The 16,384-nt window shown below is 37.5% G+C and overlaps 1 protein-coding gene across 2 annotated transcripts; it reads left to right on the plus strand.

The window, feature by feature from the left end:
- Positions 1-5,120: 5,120 nt before the first annotated feature.
- On the plus strand, positions 5,121-16,331 carry anpepb (alanyl (membrane) aminopeptidase b). Of its 2 annotated transcripts, none has more exons than XM_046395191.1 (21): positions 5,121-5,524; positions 6,444-6,750; positions 7,087-7,229; positions 7,475-7,611; positions 8,001-8,127; positions 9,145-9,299; positions 9,541-9,654; positions 9,751-9,894; positions 9,992-10,057; positions 10,764-10,829; positions 10,955-11,127; positions 11,492-11,568; positions 11,834-11,967; positions 12,092-12,147; positions 12,425-12,572; positions 12,701-12,792; positions 13,514-13,621; positions 13,743-13,910; positions 14,013-14,153; positions 14,560-14,641; positions 15,450-16,331. In XM_046395191.1, exons 1-21 carry the CDS (start codon positions 5,209-5,211, stop codon positions 15,612-15,614), a joined length of 2,919 nt encoding a protein of 972 aa, XP_046251147.1. In that variant the 5' UTR covers positions 5,121-5,208; the 3' UTR covers positions 15,615-16,331. The 2 variants fall into 2 exon arrangements, with proteins under 2 accessions (XP_046251147.1, XP_046251148.1); XM_046395192.1 differs by having other exon boundaries at positions 5,416-5,524; positions 6,509-6,750.
- The last annotated feature ends 53 nt before the right edge of the window (positions 16,332-16,384 follow it).

The following is a 16,384-nucleotide window of genomic DNA, read 5'->3' on the forward strand; positions in this document are numbered from 1 at the left end:
ATGCATTATGCTACCTTCAGGTTTGTCGGAAAAATCAGACCTGAGAGCTGTAATCATATACAAAAAAAGTTAGTAACCCAAATGTACAGTAGACCTGTATATGAGACTAGGAGGCATGTTGGTTTCCGATTCGGTATGAACATATTTGCAAATCCTTTGTTCTTCTGGTGAATACAAAAGAACAAACTTAATAGAATAGAAAATGACAACAACAATACTGCTACAACTACTACCTTTACTTATAACAACAATAAATATGCATGTACATGCTTTTTTTTTTTTACATAAATAAAATAAAGGTCTTTAGATACGTGATGCTTCATAAGTCAGACAAAGGATTATTAATTATTAATCAGATGCAAAGTCACAACTTGAAGACTGTGGTGAAAAATATAAAGTTAAAAATTATTTGGATATCTGGTCTGTGGTTCAAATTTGGTGCAAAATTTAATGGGCTCTTCCTTGACCCTTGCTGCACCTTTTAAACCAAGTTTGTTAACAATTATGTTTCCATAATCCTGCTGATAAGCAGACAAACAAGCAAACCAACAAACAACAAACTGAAAACAGGACCTTCTTGGCTGAAATAGTAGTAGCTTTTCTGACTTTTTTTTAAAAAAATATCTTAAATGAAAAAGTATTAATTGTAAATTGCATTTTGTTATCAGATTTGTGAACTAATTATTCAGTTTATCTAGCTTGTGATTAGACTATTTTATAATGATTTATTAGCTTCCTTGCTCCTTATGCCTTAGAGCAAAATGAAGAGCAGACAGTCTTCATGATGGCACGCTAGAACGATTTCTGAGTCAAGCAACAATTGAAGAACAATCACATAAGGAAGTTGCTTTTACCCACTGTCCAAGTAAGAGGTACACACTGATTTTGACCTTTGTTGTAATTGGTAATATCATTCATGAATTATCCATCCTATCTCAAGAAAGAACAAGACTATACAGGGGTTTTTCACTGAAAGGTGCACAAGTTTGTTAGAATTATTATTATCATTACAGACCTACTTACTATTATTAAGTAAGTATAACACATACATATTTAGCATCCCATCTTACACATCAGCTTCCATGGGCTTAGGAGCATGAACCACAGACACTTTCCCCACTGAATGTGTTGGATGCGCACAGTCCTGAGAAGACTGGGCTTTATCATTAGATGGACCCAAAGCACAACAGTTATATGATTTTGAAGAGCAGAAATTATGTCAGTATTTGTTTTGTAATCTGGACCAGTAAACTTGTCTTGAAAAGTTGAGCTGACGCTAGACAGAAGTGTTAACACCAGGTCTGTTACGCTTAATACATGGAACTCAGCATGTAGATCAAAAAATGTTTTCATTTTTTTTGTGCAGATGACAGGTGCTGTTTGCCAGCTCTCCAGCTGCTTATAGTTTATTTGCGCAGTTGTCATCAGTGTCATCTCCAAGTGAGCAAACTCCATCACTTTAGAAAAACAGAGAAAATAACCTATACAGAATAATTCTGCATCCTATCTTAAAGAGTTAATAGTACCCTATTATCCCACCAGAACTTTGCGTTCCCAAAATGCAGGGCTACTTGTGGTTCCTAGAGTCCTCAAAAGTAGACTGGGAACCAGAGCCTTTAGTTATCAAGCTCCTCTGCTATGGAACCATCTTCCGGTTTCGGTCCGGGAGGCGGACACCCTCTCTATATTTAAGAGTAGACTAAAAACTTTCCTCTTTGATAAAGCTTATAGTTAGGGCTGGCCTAGGCCGGCCCCTAGTTATGCTGCTATAGGCTTAGACTGCCGGGGGCCCTCCCATGACGCACTGAGCTCTTTCTTCCTCTCCCTCTCCTTCTGCACACATTCATGTCCCATTAATGCATATTACTAACTCAACTTCTTCCCTGGAGTCCCTGTGCTTTCTTGTCCCGCAGATTCCTAGCGATCATGACTGGACCTCCTGCTGCGGTCCTGCTGTCGTCCTGCTCAAAACCTACTGCAATTACCACTGTTTAGTCATAATCTGATTTAAATCTGTTAAGACTCAGTACAGCTACTACCATTATTGTCACTACCATTGTTATCAAAATCACCATAATACCTTCTGTATACTTCATTGTCATTATCATTATCTACATTTCGATACTTCTGGTATTATTACTGCTGCTATGCATCTCTGCTTGTGTGCTCCTTCTCTCACGCCCCACCCCCTCTGCCTCTCTCCCTTGCTCTCTCTGTCGCTCTCCTGCTCTCTCTCTCTCTCTCTCTCTCTCTCTCTCTCTCTCTCAACCCAACCGGTCAAGGCAGATGGCCGCCCATCTTGAGCCGGGGTCTGCTCCGAGGTTTCTGCCTTCTAAAAGGCAGTTTTTCCTCGCCACTGTCGCCAAGTGCTTGCTCAAGGGGGAATGTTGGGCTCTCTCTATTTTACAATTTAATTAAAGAGTTTGGTCTAGACCTGCTCTAATTGGAAAGTGTCATGAGATAACTTTTGTTGTGAATTGGCGCTATATAAATAAACTGAATTGAATTGAATTGAAATTTAAATGTTGTCGAAAATGTTGATGGAAGACCCACTATCACACACTCAGTTGCCTGCGCATGACATAACAATGTACCTCTAAACGTCATGGGGACTAATAAAGATCTAACTTCAATACATTCCTTTCATTCTGACTCAGCAATATTTTTATCAGAGTAATACAGAGATAAAAACAAGGCCAGACAGTGATAGTATCACAATATCCAAGTTGATGTTTTATACGCTTTAGGTTGTAAAAACCGTGTATTCTTACTGGCTTACTGGATCCTGTTGTAAACTCTGACATTACATCACATTTCTTGAACAACAACTTGTAAAACTATTAAACCCTCTGATGTTTTGAACATGTTGTTCTTGGAATCATTTAAATGATACAGTTTAATCAAAAGGAGAGTTTGATATTAATTTTTAAGCACTAGACATATCTGTATTGGTCCAGAAAATGTCATATACTTTCTAGGACTTTAGGTATAACAGTGATGTCAAAGTGAAGACGGCAGACTCTGGTTTTCTAAGTCAGAGTAAAATGAAGTGAGAGTGAAAAGTGAATTTATGGAAATACTCCTAAAAAACCCCCAAAATGAAATAAAATTAAAAAGAAAACAAACAAACATCAATAATAATATTCATAGCGTATTAGCACATTTTGGCAGTTAGTGTAAGACTGTCAAAGCTGAAAACATAAAATATTTTTCTGATATTATTTCAAATAATTTTCACAAATCTCATGTTCTTTTGAGTACCACTAATAGTCCCCAGTCTACTTGTCTTGATGTCTCCTCAGTCATTAAAGTGCCTTGTTGGACAGAAGTGTTTCTGTCAGCCTTCAGTGTCTCTCCCTCATGGAGTTCCTCAGGGTTTGATTCTAAGACCAATTATCTTTTCTGTTTATATGCTCTCCTTTGAGTCCATTCTAAAAAAATATGGCATAAATGTAAACTCTTGTCTTGGTATTTAGGCCCAGTGTTGCCTGCAATGCCTGTCATATGGACCTGTGTTCCTGGAAGCCATATTTATACTTGTAAAAACCTGACCTCTTTTGGGTCTTATTTGCATTTATATGTTTTTATTGTAAAACACTTTAAAGCACTATAACTTTGTTTTTGAAAGGTAAAGCAGTGCAACATTATCATTCATTTGGAGTTGTCTTTCGAGCCACCTGGCACCGGTAAGCTCAGGTAGTGTGGCAGGCCGATAAACAAAACAATGTCTTAAAAGGATAAGTCTGAGTGTATTGTTATGAGTGATTCCTTTCACATTACACAACGTCAATTGATCCATTGTTAATAAAAATAAGATTGATCATTGCTGCCTTAATTACGTTTTGTCATTTTTTCTTTGTAAATAATTTTTGAATTAATGTGTGCTAGTTATATTACAGGACATTGGGGGCAGAATACTGGTGGTCAGTGTGGTACTTTTGTTGTTGAAAGGGCACAGATATTAATTATATAGCCAGGGCGCACCATTTTTTTCTTCGGATATTGCGTAATTAACAGTGTATAACAGTAATTGTGTGAGTGAATGTTAATTTTGAAAAGAAAAAAAAAGACTGAAGTGACTGAATAACCTAACTTTTGCAGTTAATGTAGCTGTTCTGTAAAGAGCCTGCAATTGGATGATGGCTGAGAGGATAAAGAGCTGTAGTAACTGGAAGGGTTAAGGGCTGCAAATGTATCTCGTCTTTCATATCTCAGCTCCACATGTGTTCATTATGACTCTGCTTTATAGCTATATGACCATAAAATAACATTCATAAAATGAAAGGATAATGGAAAACTGCTTTGTGTTAAAGTCTAACTTGAGAATGGAAAATGACATAATAATAAAGATTATGGCAGAGGAAGGGAACATCAATGCTATTATCATCTATCTATCTATCCATCTATCTATCTATCTATCTATATATCTATCTATCTATCTATATATATATATATATATATATAGCAGATTTTTTTAAATATCCTTGTTTTTTAGCCCTTCACACCAGTTAATAACTCAGTACTAAGAACTACAGTAAATTGTAATTAATTAATTTTCCATTAAACTCCCCACAAGTATAATCAAACCATTATCACGCAGAGTGATATTTCCAGTCTTGATGTGAATCTAACTGCTGCTGGCTCCAGCTACATTTTACCTTGAAAGCATGAGAGAAGTATCTCATTTAACTGGTAGAGAATAAGTTTATTTCCCAAAATTTAAAACTATTTCTATTCCTTTAAAAGATGTCATTGTGTAGCATTCCTGTTTTAAATAGACTCACATTTTCATTTTAAATATCTCAAACTGCAAAAAGTATATTTTGGATAAAATGGAAGAACTTCTATTAATAAAAACTGACAATCTTGAAACAAATCTCTATACTCCTTCCTCCGATTAACCTCTCAAAACATCAGTAATCCCTACCTTTTTATGTGTCAGTCACAGAACAAAAAAAAATGTGCTCTGGGTACTTATTTTCCAAAAATTTAAACATATAGTAAAGCAAGCCTTAAAAGTCAGTCATTACCAGAATGAAGATATGTGATGGAGTTGGTTTCATCTTCTCCAGGTGAGGTTGGTATTTACAATCCCACTGTTAATGTATTACTTGGTACAATGAATGGGAGGGGAGATGCTACCTGTGGATACTTAAAGAAATCCACGTTCCACCCTTGCATGCAACGTCTCAGTCCGGAGCAGACAACATGGGGAAGGGTTTCTACATTAGTAAACCTGTTGGGGTAGTGGCTATCATCTTGGGTGCAGGGGCTCTGGCTACTATCATAGCTCTGTCTGTTGTTTACTCACAGGAGAAGGACAAAAATAATTCGTCAACGGATGGAGGCACAACATCCAGACCTCCTGTCACAGCTGTCACAACATCTACCACAACATCTGCCCCAAGCAATGAACCTTGGGACAAGTATAGGCTGCCCAAGAGCCTGGTGCCGGACCACTATAATGTCACCCTGCGGCCGTATCTGACTCCAAATGAGATAACTGGACTCTACATATTTACTGGTAAGACTGTATCAGTGTAATATTCATTGCTAATATTCTGGACCCAGATATTTTGTTTTGTTTCCAAGTAGTTGCATTCACCTGGTCTTTAGAGTCTGCCTTCCTTGGTCAACAGGAATCGAAATTGGAGTTTGGAGGTGTTTCTTTGAGAGGAAAGGGGATGGAGATAAAGACTGATAGAGGGTTGATAAGCTAAACTTTAAGAGTATAAGAATAAAAAAAAATAAGGAGAATATAGGAAGATGAAACACCCATCCGTCCAGAAACCTTCCGCATGCAGGGATTTTGGATCAGCATCAGAGTGTACCTCTTTACTCACCCATTGCAATTTTGTGACCTAATATAATGTGCTCCATAGCTTTTTAATTTCTTTACAAAGGCATTTCAAATTCAATGTCCACACCTGATGCACACAGATGGGTTTGTGAATCTTCTTATCTGTACTTGTTAACAATCCTGCAAGTTTTAAGGTCATTAAATTCTATTTACAATATAAACGTGATGATAACAAGGGAGAATAGGGAGATGTGAGTAAGGTATAATCTGTACACACCAAGGCAATCTTGAAAAAAGGGTTATGCAGCCAAAATAGTGGTGTGTGTGTGCAGCGGCAACATGTAACATATTCATATTAAGTTTAACAGTTCATTCTTGATTTTAGCTAGACCAGTTGACAGAACAATCTGTTTTATTCTAAACTGATATAGAAAACTATAAATTATATATAAATTGGCATTATTTTATTGTAGAAAATAATTGTATAGATAATTGTTTCCAAACCTGCCATCTGAGCATCACAACAAATCCCCCATCATCTTTTGTCACTTAGTGGAATCAAATAATTGTAATTTGAATGAATGGGCTGGATGGAACTGAGGTCGCTTGCTACTGCTGATCACAGTATTTCATCCTGTTTCAGGTGAGTCCAGTGTGGAGTTTGAGTGTGTTGAGGAGACTGACCTGATTCTTATCCACTCCAATAAGTTGAACTACACCAAACTTGAGAATGGCCAGTTGGCTCGGCTCAGCTCAGCTCAGCCCAGTGGAGAAGTTCCCTCAATCAAGAACTCTTGGCTCCAGACTGTAACTCAGTACCTGGTCCTACAGTTGGATGGTAAACTGCTGAAGGGCCACAGGTACCACCTCTTCACAGAATTTACTGGAGAGTTAGCTGATGACCTGGGAGGCTTCTACAGGAGCGAGTACATGGAAAACGGAGTGAAAAAGTATGTGTGAATGGCGTCAGATTATACTTTGAGACATAAATATAGTGAAAGTTTCTGAAACTGCAGTATCCAGCAATAACCAAATAAGTTCACACACAACACATTTGTTTTCTACTTTAAAGGAGTAGCATGACATCTTGTTTGGAGTTAGAGCTAACTTTATCAATTTAGACTTTGTGAAAGCTTTAGCTTTTTTGTCTAGCTTAAAATTGGGGATAAAACATGTAAATAACACAATTTTAGACCCTTTTGAAATTTGATTCACTTTCGATAAAGAGTATTTCGCTAAAAATGTTTTGTTGTATCATCAAGCTTCATTTGTCTATTTCCTGTCAGGATTGTTGCTACCACTCAGATGCAGCCAACAGATGCCAGGAAGGCTTTCCCCTGTTTTGATGAGCCAGCCATGAAGGCTATTTTCCACATCACCCTCATCCACGACCATGGAACCATAGCCCTGTCCAATGGCGCACAAAAAGGTTAGTCGCACCACAGTAAAACTAGACAGGATTATTTTCAGTTTCAGACATAATTGAGGAAGACAGTGCTGGTCCTTTTGTTATGGAAATATATAAGAAAATTCTAAGGGTGAACTAAGAGTGGAAAGCAGTTTCTAATTAAAGACATGATTATTAAAATTTGAACTTGAAAGAATGAAAGGATAAAAGGATAAAAAGGAAAGGATAAAAATTATGTTCTCTTATATTAAATTTGTTTCCTACAGAAACAACCAGCATCACACATGCTGGTCAGTCTGTCCAGACAACAGTATTTGAACCAACTGAGAAAATGTCCACCTACTTGTTGGCGTTCATTGTCAGTGACTTCGCCTACGTCAATAACACCATCGATGGAGTTTTGGTAATTGACCTCTCAAAGATATTTTGTCCCTCTTTCATGATTGCAGTTCGTAATTGTAGGAAACCTTTAAAATAATTGTATATTAACTTCAGCTACTCATACTTTAAGTATTACTTGATGTATTATACATAGTCTTAATCAACACATTCTAGCCTGTTTATTCTTTTTATGTGAACAAACAAAATCCAAATAGACCACCGAGATAAGTTTGGATGTTGTCGGGAAATTTTTGATGCAACTGGGACTAAATATTGTAGCACACTGTAGTATTTGTTGGAGCTTAAAGTTATCCCTACTCTGTTTCTACAGCGATGTAGCAGCAGAAATTTGCATTACAAAACTGTGCACGAAAGATGTTTTATTGTATATATTTTGTGATGTGGGTTTAGATACGAATCTTCGCCCGGAAGCCGGCTATTGCAGCTGGGCAAGGAGACTATGCCCTAGAAAAAACTGGCCCCATCCTTAAGTTCTTTGAGAGGTATTATAATTCCACCTACCCCCTGCCCAAGTCTGGTAAGTTCACCACACATGATGATCTAATATGAAGGTTTTAAGGTTTAAGGACAGATACAGTTCCACAGAGCAAGTCTGCAAGTTGTCCCAAAAGCAGCTCCCCATGCAGTTAGCTACAACTATTTACCAATGGTTACTTTCTGTGTTTCTAAGCACTTGAACTGATTTATGAAACTTGCAATTTATTTGGGAAGCATTAGGAGGCTTATAATAATAGGCACTAATATATAGATATACAGTACTTATTTTGAATATGATTTCATCTACAGTGGATGTGGCAAGTACAAAGATACCATGACCTACAGACAGAAAGACCATAGCTGAAAATGAGAATAAGATCCAGAACTAAAAATCAGAATTTTCCTTTGCCTATCTGATTTATACAACACAAACTTCCCTACATGTGTCTTTGTTAAATATGTAAAATTTGTAAAAGTTATACATTGATATACTGTTTAATCCTCTGATTTAAGTGCTTCAAACCCCTCAGTGGTCAGTAGTTTTTGCAGTCATGTTTATTACCATCATAAGTGTTTTTATGGCTAATGCCAAGTAAACCTCCTTTTGCAGTTGCTGACTGCCACCAATAAAACAAGTTGTGTCAGCAATTTTGAACTCTTAATAAAATGTTCATCCTTCATTTTATCCTTAACTTTAACTCATGCAAAAGTTATCTGCGAATCACGTGGATGTGTGTATCTTTGAGCTTTATAGTGTTTATGACAGGACTTTTGCAACTGGACAGCTATGATCTCATTCACTATCATTTCTTAACAGATCAAACATGATAACTTGATTGCTATAACATCTTTGATGACAGCTGTAGTTCGTGTCAGCCAGTTTTGCTGGCCAGTTATACAGTACAATCCCTGTTACCTTTAAATCCCCATTTTTCCATTCTAGGCAATCCTCTGACTATTAAGTTCTAACACTGATACAGTTGGAACCTAAGTTTACAAGAATGGATGAAGAAACTCCACAGGCATTCAATCATAAATAATCTCTTTTTGAATGCAGATCAGATAGCGCTACCAGATTTTAACGCTGGTGCAATGGAGAACTGGGGTCTGATCACATACAGAGAGACAGCATTGCTGTACGATGAAAAGTTCTCCTCCAACTCCAACAAGCAGCGGATTGCTACCATCATTGCTCATGAACTGGCTCACATGGTTAGTTTTAACACTTTTTAAGTAGAGGTAAATGCATTTTAAGGATTCTGTGCAACTTTGAACCTTGCTTATAAAGACCTGTTTAAATGTCTGTGTGTCAAGACAGCATAAACAAGTCTAAGTTAATTCTCTTGTCAAGCCAAATCTGTTTTGTAGCCTCATATTCGTGAGAGCAAGCCTTATTTATTTTTAGTTTTTCTTGGCATAGCAGTCACATTCTTTCTCTGTGCTGTCATTCCAGTGGTTTGGAAATCTGGTGACCCTGAGGTGGTGGAATGACTTGTGGCTAAATGAAGGCTTTGCATCCTATGTTGAGTACCTGGGAGCACATGAAGCTGAACCTGACTGGAACATAGTATGGATTTTCTTTCTATCGCACAGCCTCAGTGTAATGACCAGCGATTTGGATCAGTAGAGTTTTGACCATCCTGTTTTATTTGATTTAAAACAGAAAGACCTCATCGTACTCAGTGATGTACACAGGGTGTTTGCCATTGATGCTCTGGCTTCTTCTCACCCACTATCCTCTAAAGAAGACGATATCCTGAAACCAGCACAGATCAGTGAGCTATTTGATGCCATCTCATACAGCAAGGTAACCTCTTACACTGGGGCCTAAATGGCAGCAGAACACGTCTGCTCCTAAGGTCAGTCCACCATTATAACATTTAAATTTTTTTCAATATTTTCAGGGAGCATCTGTTCTGAGGATGTTGTCAGATTTCCTAACTGAAGAAGTCTTCACGATGGGACTCAGGGTAAGGACTTTATAGAGACATACAATATTTGCCTATCACATGTGAACCTCCCCTTTGTTTGACATGGTAATGAAATCTTGCATGACAGATCTTTGACAGGATTCAGGTGTGCATGTCCTTGGCAGGTTAATTCTCTATCAGTAATGTGGCAAAGTGCATGTGATAACGCTTGAAAATCTGAAAAGTCAAGTTGTCAAGGAATTTCAACAGGCACTGTGATCAGTCAGCCAACTCACATGGATTATTATCAGAGTAAAAAATATGTACTGTGTAGCTGTTTGGGGTGTAGGCTCTATCATTGTCACTTTCCATGTGGAAGCACCAAGCTCAGCACAGCAGGGAGTGGGGGGAGAGTGTGGAGAATGTGTGGGTGAACAATAGGGATCAGGTGGATACTAGTGTGGGAAGTCGGGGTATGAACAGCATAGGTTTCTGGTAAGCAGTGTGGCAGCCAACAAGCAAGCAAAGCACTGACAGCTTCTGAACACTGCCACAATTATAGATGTGATGTAATTATATGGCATATAATGCTGCAGTGAAAAGAGTTTGTATTGTGAGTGTGAGGCTGACTATGGTATGGCTTGAACAAACTTGCAGAATTTTTTTTTTTTTTTAATTTACTGAAAATTTTGACTGTGTTCCTAATTCACCAGAACACATCAAAAGCATTGTATTTATCTCTTTGTTTTCTCTGTCAACCCTGCAGACCTACTTGAGTGAATTTGCCTTTGGGAACGCAGTGTACACAGACCTGTGGCACCACCTGCAACAGGCATGTTCTTTTTCGATGGACTCTTTAGGACTGAACATTTAGCTATTATTTTATACCAAGTGATCTCCATCTACATGCCAAACTACAGTTACGTTATTTTATTTATTGTTTGTCTGATTCTACAGGCTGTGGACGCTAGTGGCACTCAACTTCCACACACAATCAATGACATCATGAACACCTGGGTGCTGCAGATGGGCTTTCCCGTGGTTACCATAGATACCACCACTGGGTCCATATCCCAGAAGCACTTTCTCTTAGATCCAGACTCTGAAGTCACCACTCCATCTCCCTTCAAGTATGTGTATTTCTGCCATTCTTTTCTCTGTCTAGAACAATGAATTCATTATTTTTGTGTTTATCTCCAATACTACCTCTGCTAATTACAATTCCTTTTACTATTATTGTGCTACCTTTGGTGATACAACTGCTTATACTACATTTGGATTACCACTTTTTTCATGGAAATTCTACAATCTTCACTACTACTGTAAATTCTAATGTTATTACTAAATATGGTGCTGCTGAGGTAATCCTTTAGGATCTCTTTTCAGTTTAATGATATTACAATATCATAGATGCAACCCTTCCACCCTTTTATTCAGACTTAAAAAATCAAAATACACCCTTTGCAGGTTTAAATACTGTTCTTTATCCAACAGCTATGAATGGATTGTCCCAATCCAGTGGATGAAGAGTGCAGTAAACCAGAAACTACAATGGCTGACGCAAAAATCAGGTAGAATGTACAGTCTTAAAAAGTACATAATCATACTTAGTTGAATAATGTTGAAGTCGCTAATAGTGGAAAGTGTACTGTAAGATTGCCTGGCTTGGCAGAAAACAGCTAAGTTGTATTCACATAGATGCATATGAATGTAATTTCCAGGAGACAAGGCTGAACATTGATACTTTTAAGAGAATAAAATTAATTCAGCATCTGATATTCTCTTCTTATTCATGTGCATAATAAAGGCTAATTCCAACATTCCTTTCTTCTATAGACACAGTGAGTGAGATGAAGACAACAGGCACTGAATGGGTGCTGGCTAATCTCAACGTGGTGGGTTATTACAGAGTTAACTATGACCAGGGCAACTGGGACAAACTTCTCAATACTTTGAGCACCAATCATGAGGTAAGACACTGCTGATGCATGGTGATAATATGATGTTACAATATATAAATATAGATGCTATCATCATGATCTGAATACATTTGACAGGTAGTAACTGGGACATTATTCTTGCATGTTTTTCAAGCTTATTCCAGTTATCAACAGAGCTCAACTGGTGGATGATGCCTTCAACCTGGCCAGGTAAGTCCTTCCAATACAGCATCATGTATAGACAATGACATTAATGAAGGAAATCATCATGAGAATAAGTGTCATAAACAAAAAAAATAAAGGGGGTGGTGAGCATTCTGGAAAAAAAAGCCAGCCATTACTATTACACTGCATTGCTAGAATGACAAAGATGCTGCATAGTATTTTGAATCATTACTGAAAATATAATATATAACTATGTTGCCGCTGTATTTAAGGATGAAACTTCAGGATATCTCATTTATTTTCTCAATTTTTAACCACAAAGGGCAAAGATCATCCCTACAGTGTTGGCCCTCAATACCACCAAGTACCTGAGCAATGAGAGAGACTACATGCCCTGGCAGTCAGTCCTGAACAACCTGGATTTCTTCTACCTCATGTTTGACCGCTCTGAAGTTTATGGTCCCATGCAGGTATACTTTATTTTACCCAAACATATCACTATAGAAATCAAAATATAATCCAGTTTATTATATTATTATTGTTATTATAGTAATATTCATGGAAACATTTCCTTAGTTCTGTTTTATCGTTCTTTTAGGAATATCTGAAGAAACAGGTCACCCCTCTGTTTGAACACTACAAAAAAATAACTGACAACTGGAGCAAAGTACCTGTGGGACACATGGACCAGTAAGTAAAGAGAAATATGTAGTCATCTGCTGTTCCAGAGATCATACTTTTTCAATACAGGCGACCAGCATTATGACTACTTTTTGTGTCCAACAAATATTAACATACCATTGATCGCTGATCATTGATCTTGGTTCCATTTCTCTAAATCAGCTACAGATCAACGTGATGTGTCCTTTTAATGGGGGCCCCAATCAGTTGCATACCTTGCCTTAAATTAAAATCCACCTTTGAGATCATCTTAACATTAACTTTTTGAAAACAAGAACCCTTGTCACGCTGTGTAATTGACTGATTGATATGATTAATTGATTAAAGTTGACATGATTTAATACACTGTGGTCTTTTCTAACTTCCGCTCTTGCAGCAGTATTGAAAGTCTCCTGTTTTTGAGCAATGATAGCTGTAGTTGACTGCACATGTACAATTACAGTTTGTTGTGGATGGGAACTGGTCCCTCCAAAAATTAATCAATTTTCAACACTTACAGATTTCCAAATACACTTTTTGAACATTTTTGTTGGAAAACCTAATTCTAAATGTGAAGAAGCCAAGACAAACATATATTATTTAGATCATCCTTCTCAAGACAAAACTGTATTTTCACATGAAGTACAAAGCAAAATTTTTTTTCGGTTCTCACTATCTTGTTCCGCTGTTCTCACTCTTCATGTTTACTTATCATGTTAATTGTCCTCTTTCCTGTTTCTCCTTTCTCCAGGTATAATCAGGTCAATGCTATCAGTCTGGCTTGCAGGACAGGCCTCAAGGAATGCCAGGATCTGACCAAGACTTGGTTCAATGAATGGATGCTAACTGACAACAACACGTGAGTGTGTACATCATCTGAATGTCTGACTTATTTCCTATCTGCTGTACTGTATTTAAAAATGTAAAAAATTTCCTATCATCGTAACCTTCTAAACTTTAAAGATGTCATTATTCCTCAGGATCCACCCCAACCTACGTTCCACTGTGTACTGCAACGCCATCGCAGCAGGTGGCGCTGAAGAGTGGGAGTTTGCTTGGTCACAGTTTAAGAACGCGACAATTGCTATTGAAGCTGACAAACTGCGCTCTGCCCTGGCATGCACCAAACAGCCCTGGCTGCTCAACAGGTCTGCTCACAGACAGCCTTATGCGTTATATACAACAGTGTATAGCTGACGATTGCTGGGTAGTACACACATACGTACTCTGTTCTGCTTGTACCTTTTCAGGTACCTGGAGTACACTCTGGATCCAGACATGATCCGAAAGCAGGATGCCACTTCCACTATTGTCTACATTGCCAGCAACGTGATTGGGCAGTCTCTAGCGTGGGACTTTGTTAGGGCTCGATGGTCATACATTTTCACTCAGTGAGTACAACACAGTACTTTTTTGTTGCGAAAATCGTTGCATTCTCGTGAAACATGAGAAAAGACTTTTTGTAGTCTGCATAACATTGTAATCTGTCCATAGCTCGACAGATTTAAAAGCGTTCAAATGGACTTTACAGTTATCAGAAAAAGGTTGTTATAAATGGAGATATATGATATCCTATGGTTTTCACGTTGAAGCACTATCGCATAATAAAAGATCCATTGTCACATAATCGCATAATAGCAGGAAGGCAGTTTTATAGTATAGTTTATTATGAGTGACAGCTTTTATTGACCAAGCATGCTCAGTGTGTTTAATCTCAGTCTCAGATAACTTTTGCGCTTTACCCCTTGTAAAACTTACAGGCCTCTCACTAAATCTTGGCTCTGTTTTCACCCACAGGTACGGTGGTGGCTCCTTTTCCTTCTCCAATCTCATCAACGGCGTTACAGAGCGTTTTTCCACAGAATTCGAGCTTCGACAGGTTATATATTCTACAGTTTTTTTATTCATGATATTTTCAACGTTTCTTTATAGTCTCACCCACAACCAAACAAATATCTATCTCTGCTTTGGTATTCTTGTGTTTTAAGACTGTTGAAGAAGACTATAGTTTACCTTAGATTAAAGTTTGCTGTCAGCAAGTGTGCAGGTCCTAAATCATGATCTATTCCCAAGGCACCAGTTTCAAGCTCTGACACAATTTTTTTAGCGTTACACTTTTTAAAAATGTACTGTTTTTTTACCACAAAGACAGCTGGAAAATGCATCTTGAACCAGACTTGTTTGAACCCAAACATTTTTTTTCCCTAAACCTAACCAGGTAGTTTTTATACCTAAACCTAACTAAACCGTGAATGCAAGTCCATGAAAAAAAAGGTCTGATCCGAATTCATCACTTCCTCCATGTCTGAAACGCAGACAGTGTCATGACATGCAAAAAGTCTACAGTGCTGGAGATGACACGTAAAGTGTTCTTTAAATTGGCATGCATTTATATATTTATTTATGAAATCACATTGAAAGAAAACGTACATAAACTTGGGGGAGTGTCTCAATTTTTCATACAAAGAAATATGAAATTCAGATAATTTTTATACAATCCCTGAATCTAAAACAAGTCATATGCTCTATGCGTTCATAAGACTGTATCTAGTCAGACTTGCTGAAGGTCACTTAACTGATTTCCTACATCTGTGTTTTAGGATGCCTGATTTACTGCCAGTTGACTTCAAACAGCTGCATTTCCTCCCTAACACAGGCACTTATTTATGTTTTGTTTGTTGAAACAGCTGGAGCAGTTCAAGACAGATAACGCTGATGTTGGTTTCGGCTCTGGGACCCTGGCATTGGATCAGTCCATTGAGAGGACCATTGCCAACATGAAGTGGATTGCGGAGAACAAGCAAAATGTTCTGGACTGGTTCACGAGTGAAGTAAATCCTGCCTTGTTCTAGTTCTGTAGTATGAACAAGTTCTGTAGTAATTTGTAACTTAATGTAATGTTTTTTCATTCAAATAAATGTAGCTTGGAGGAAGCGTGTAGATTTCATCCTTCAGTTACAAGCAAATTTAGACTGGTAAGGGTAATGTGAATTTTTTTTTTTTACATAATATGATCATCTTTAAAATAAATCCAACCCAAGTTTGCTTGCTGAGCCTTTGCTATACCTCAGTGAGTGTTCAGGTCATTTATCCAGATTGGGATGGAATAATTATTTTATTTATTATTCAGATTCTGCAAAAGTTTCATTTCTTCTGGTTATGACAGCTGTTTGCTCTGAACATCAGAAGTCAGCATGAGCCAATGATATTCCCAGTTACTGGACAAAAAAGAAAGACAGAATTCCTTCATCTGTTTATAATCTGTTTAGATCCATCTAGAGAATATAGCTGTGACCATAAAGAGAACAACATTTTGCTTTGCAGCTAATGTACTACACACTGAAAACTTATGTACAATTTAATAACCTGAGTATAATGTAAACATGTGCAACTTTAAGAATGAAATGCTTAAATTTTTTATGTTATTGCTATGTATGTGGAAATGTTACTTAAACACTTTGCACCCAGTGATTCCCATCTTGAGCCGAGGTTGGATAATTTTTGATCTTTCGAGGTGAAAATTGTACCCTATTATTGAAACAAGAATAAACATATTTAAGAATTTACTGTTGTTCTCTATTTGTCTGAATGTGTTTTCAGCAAATCATTTTTACATACAAGA

The sequence above is a fragment of the Scatophagus argus genome, chromosome 7 (genome assembly GCF_020382885.2).
Source record: "Scatophagus argus isolate fScaArg1 chromosome 7, fScaArg1.pri, whole genome shotgun sequence".
NCBI classification, from domain to species: domain Eukaryota; kingdom Metazoa; phylum Chordata; class Actinopteri; family Scatophagidae; genus Scatophagus; species Scatophagus argus.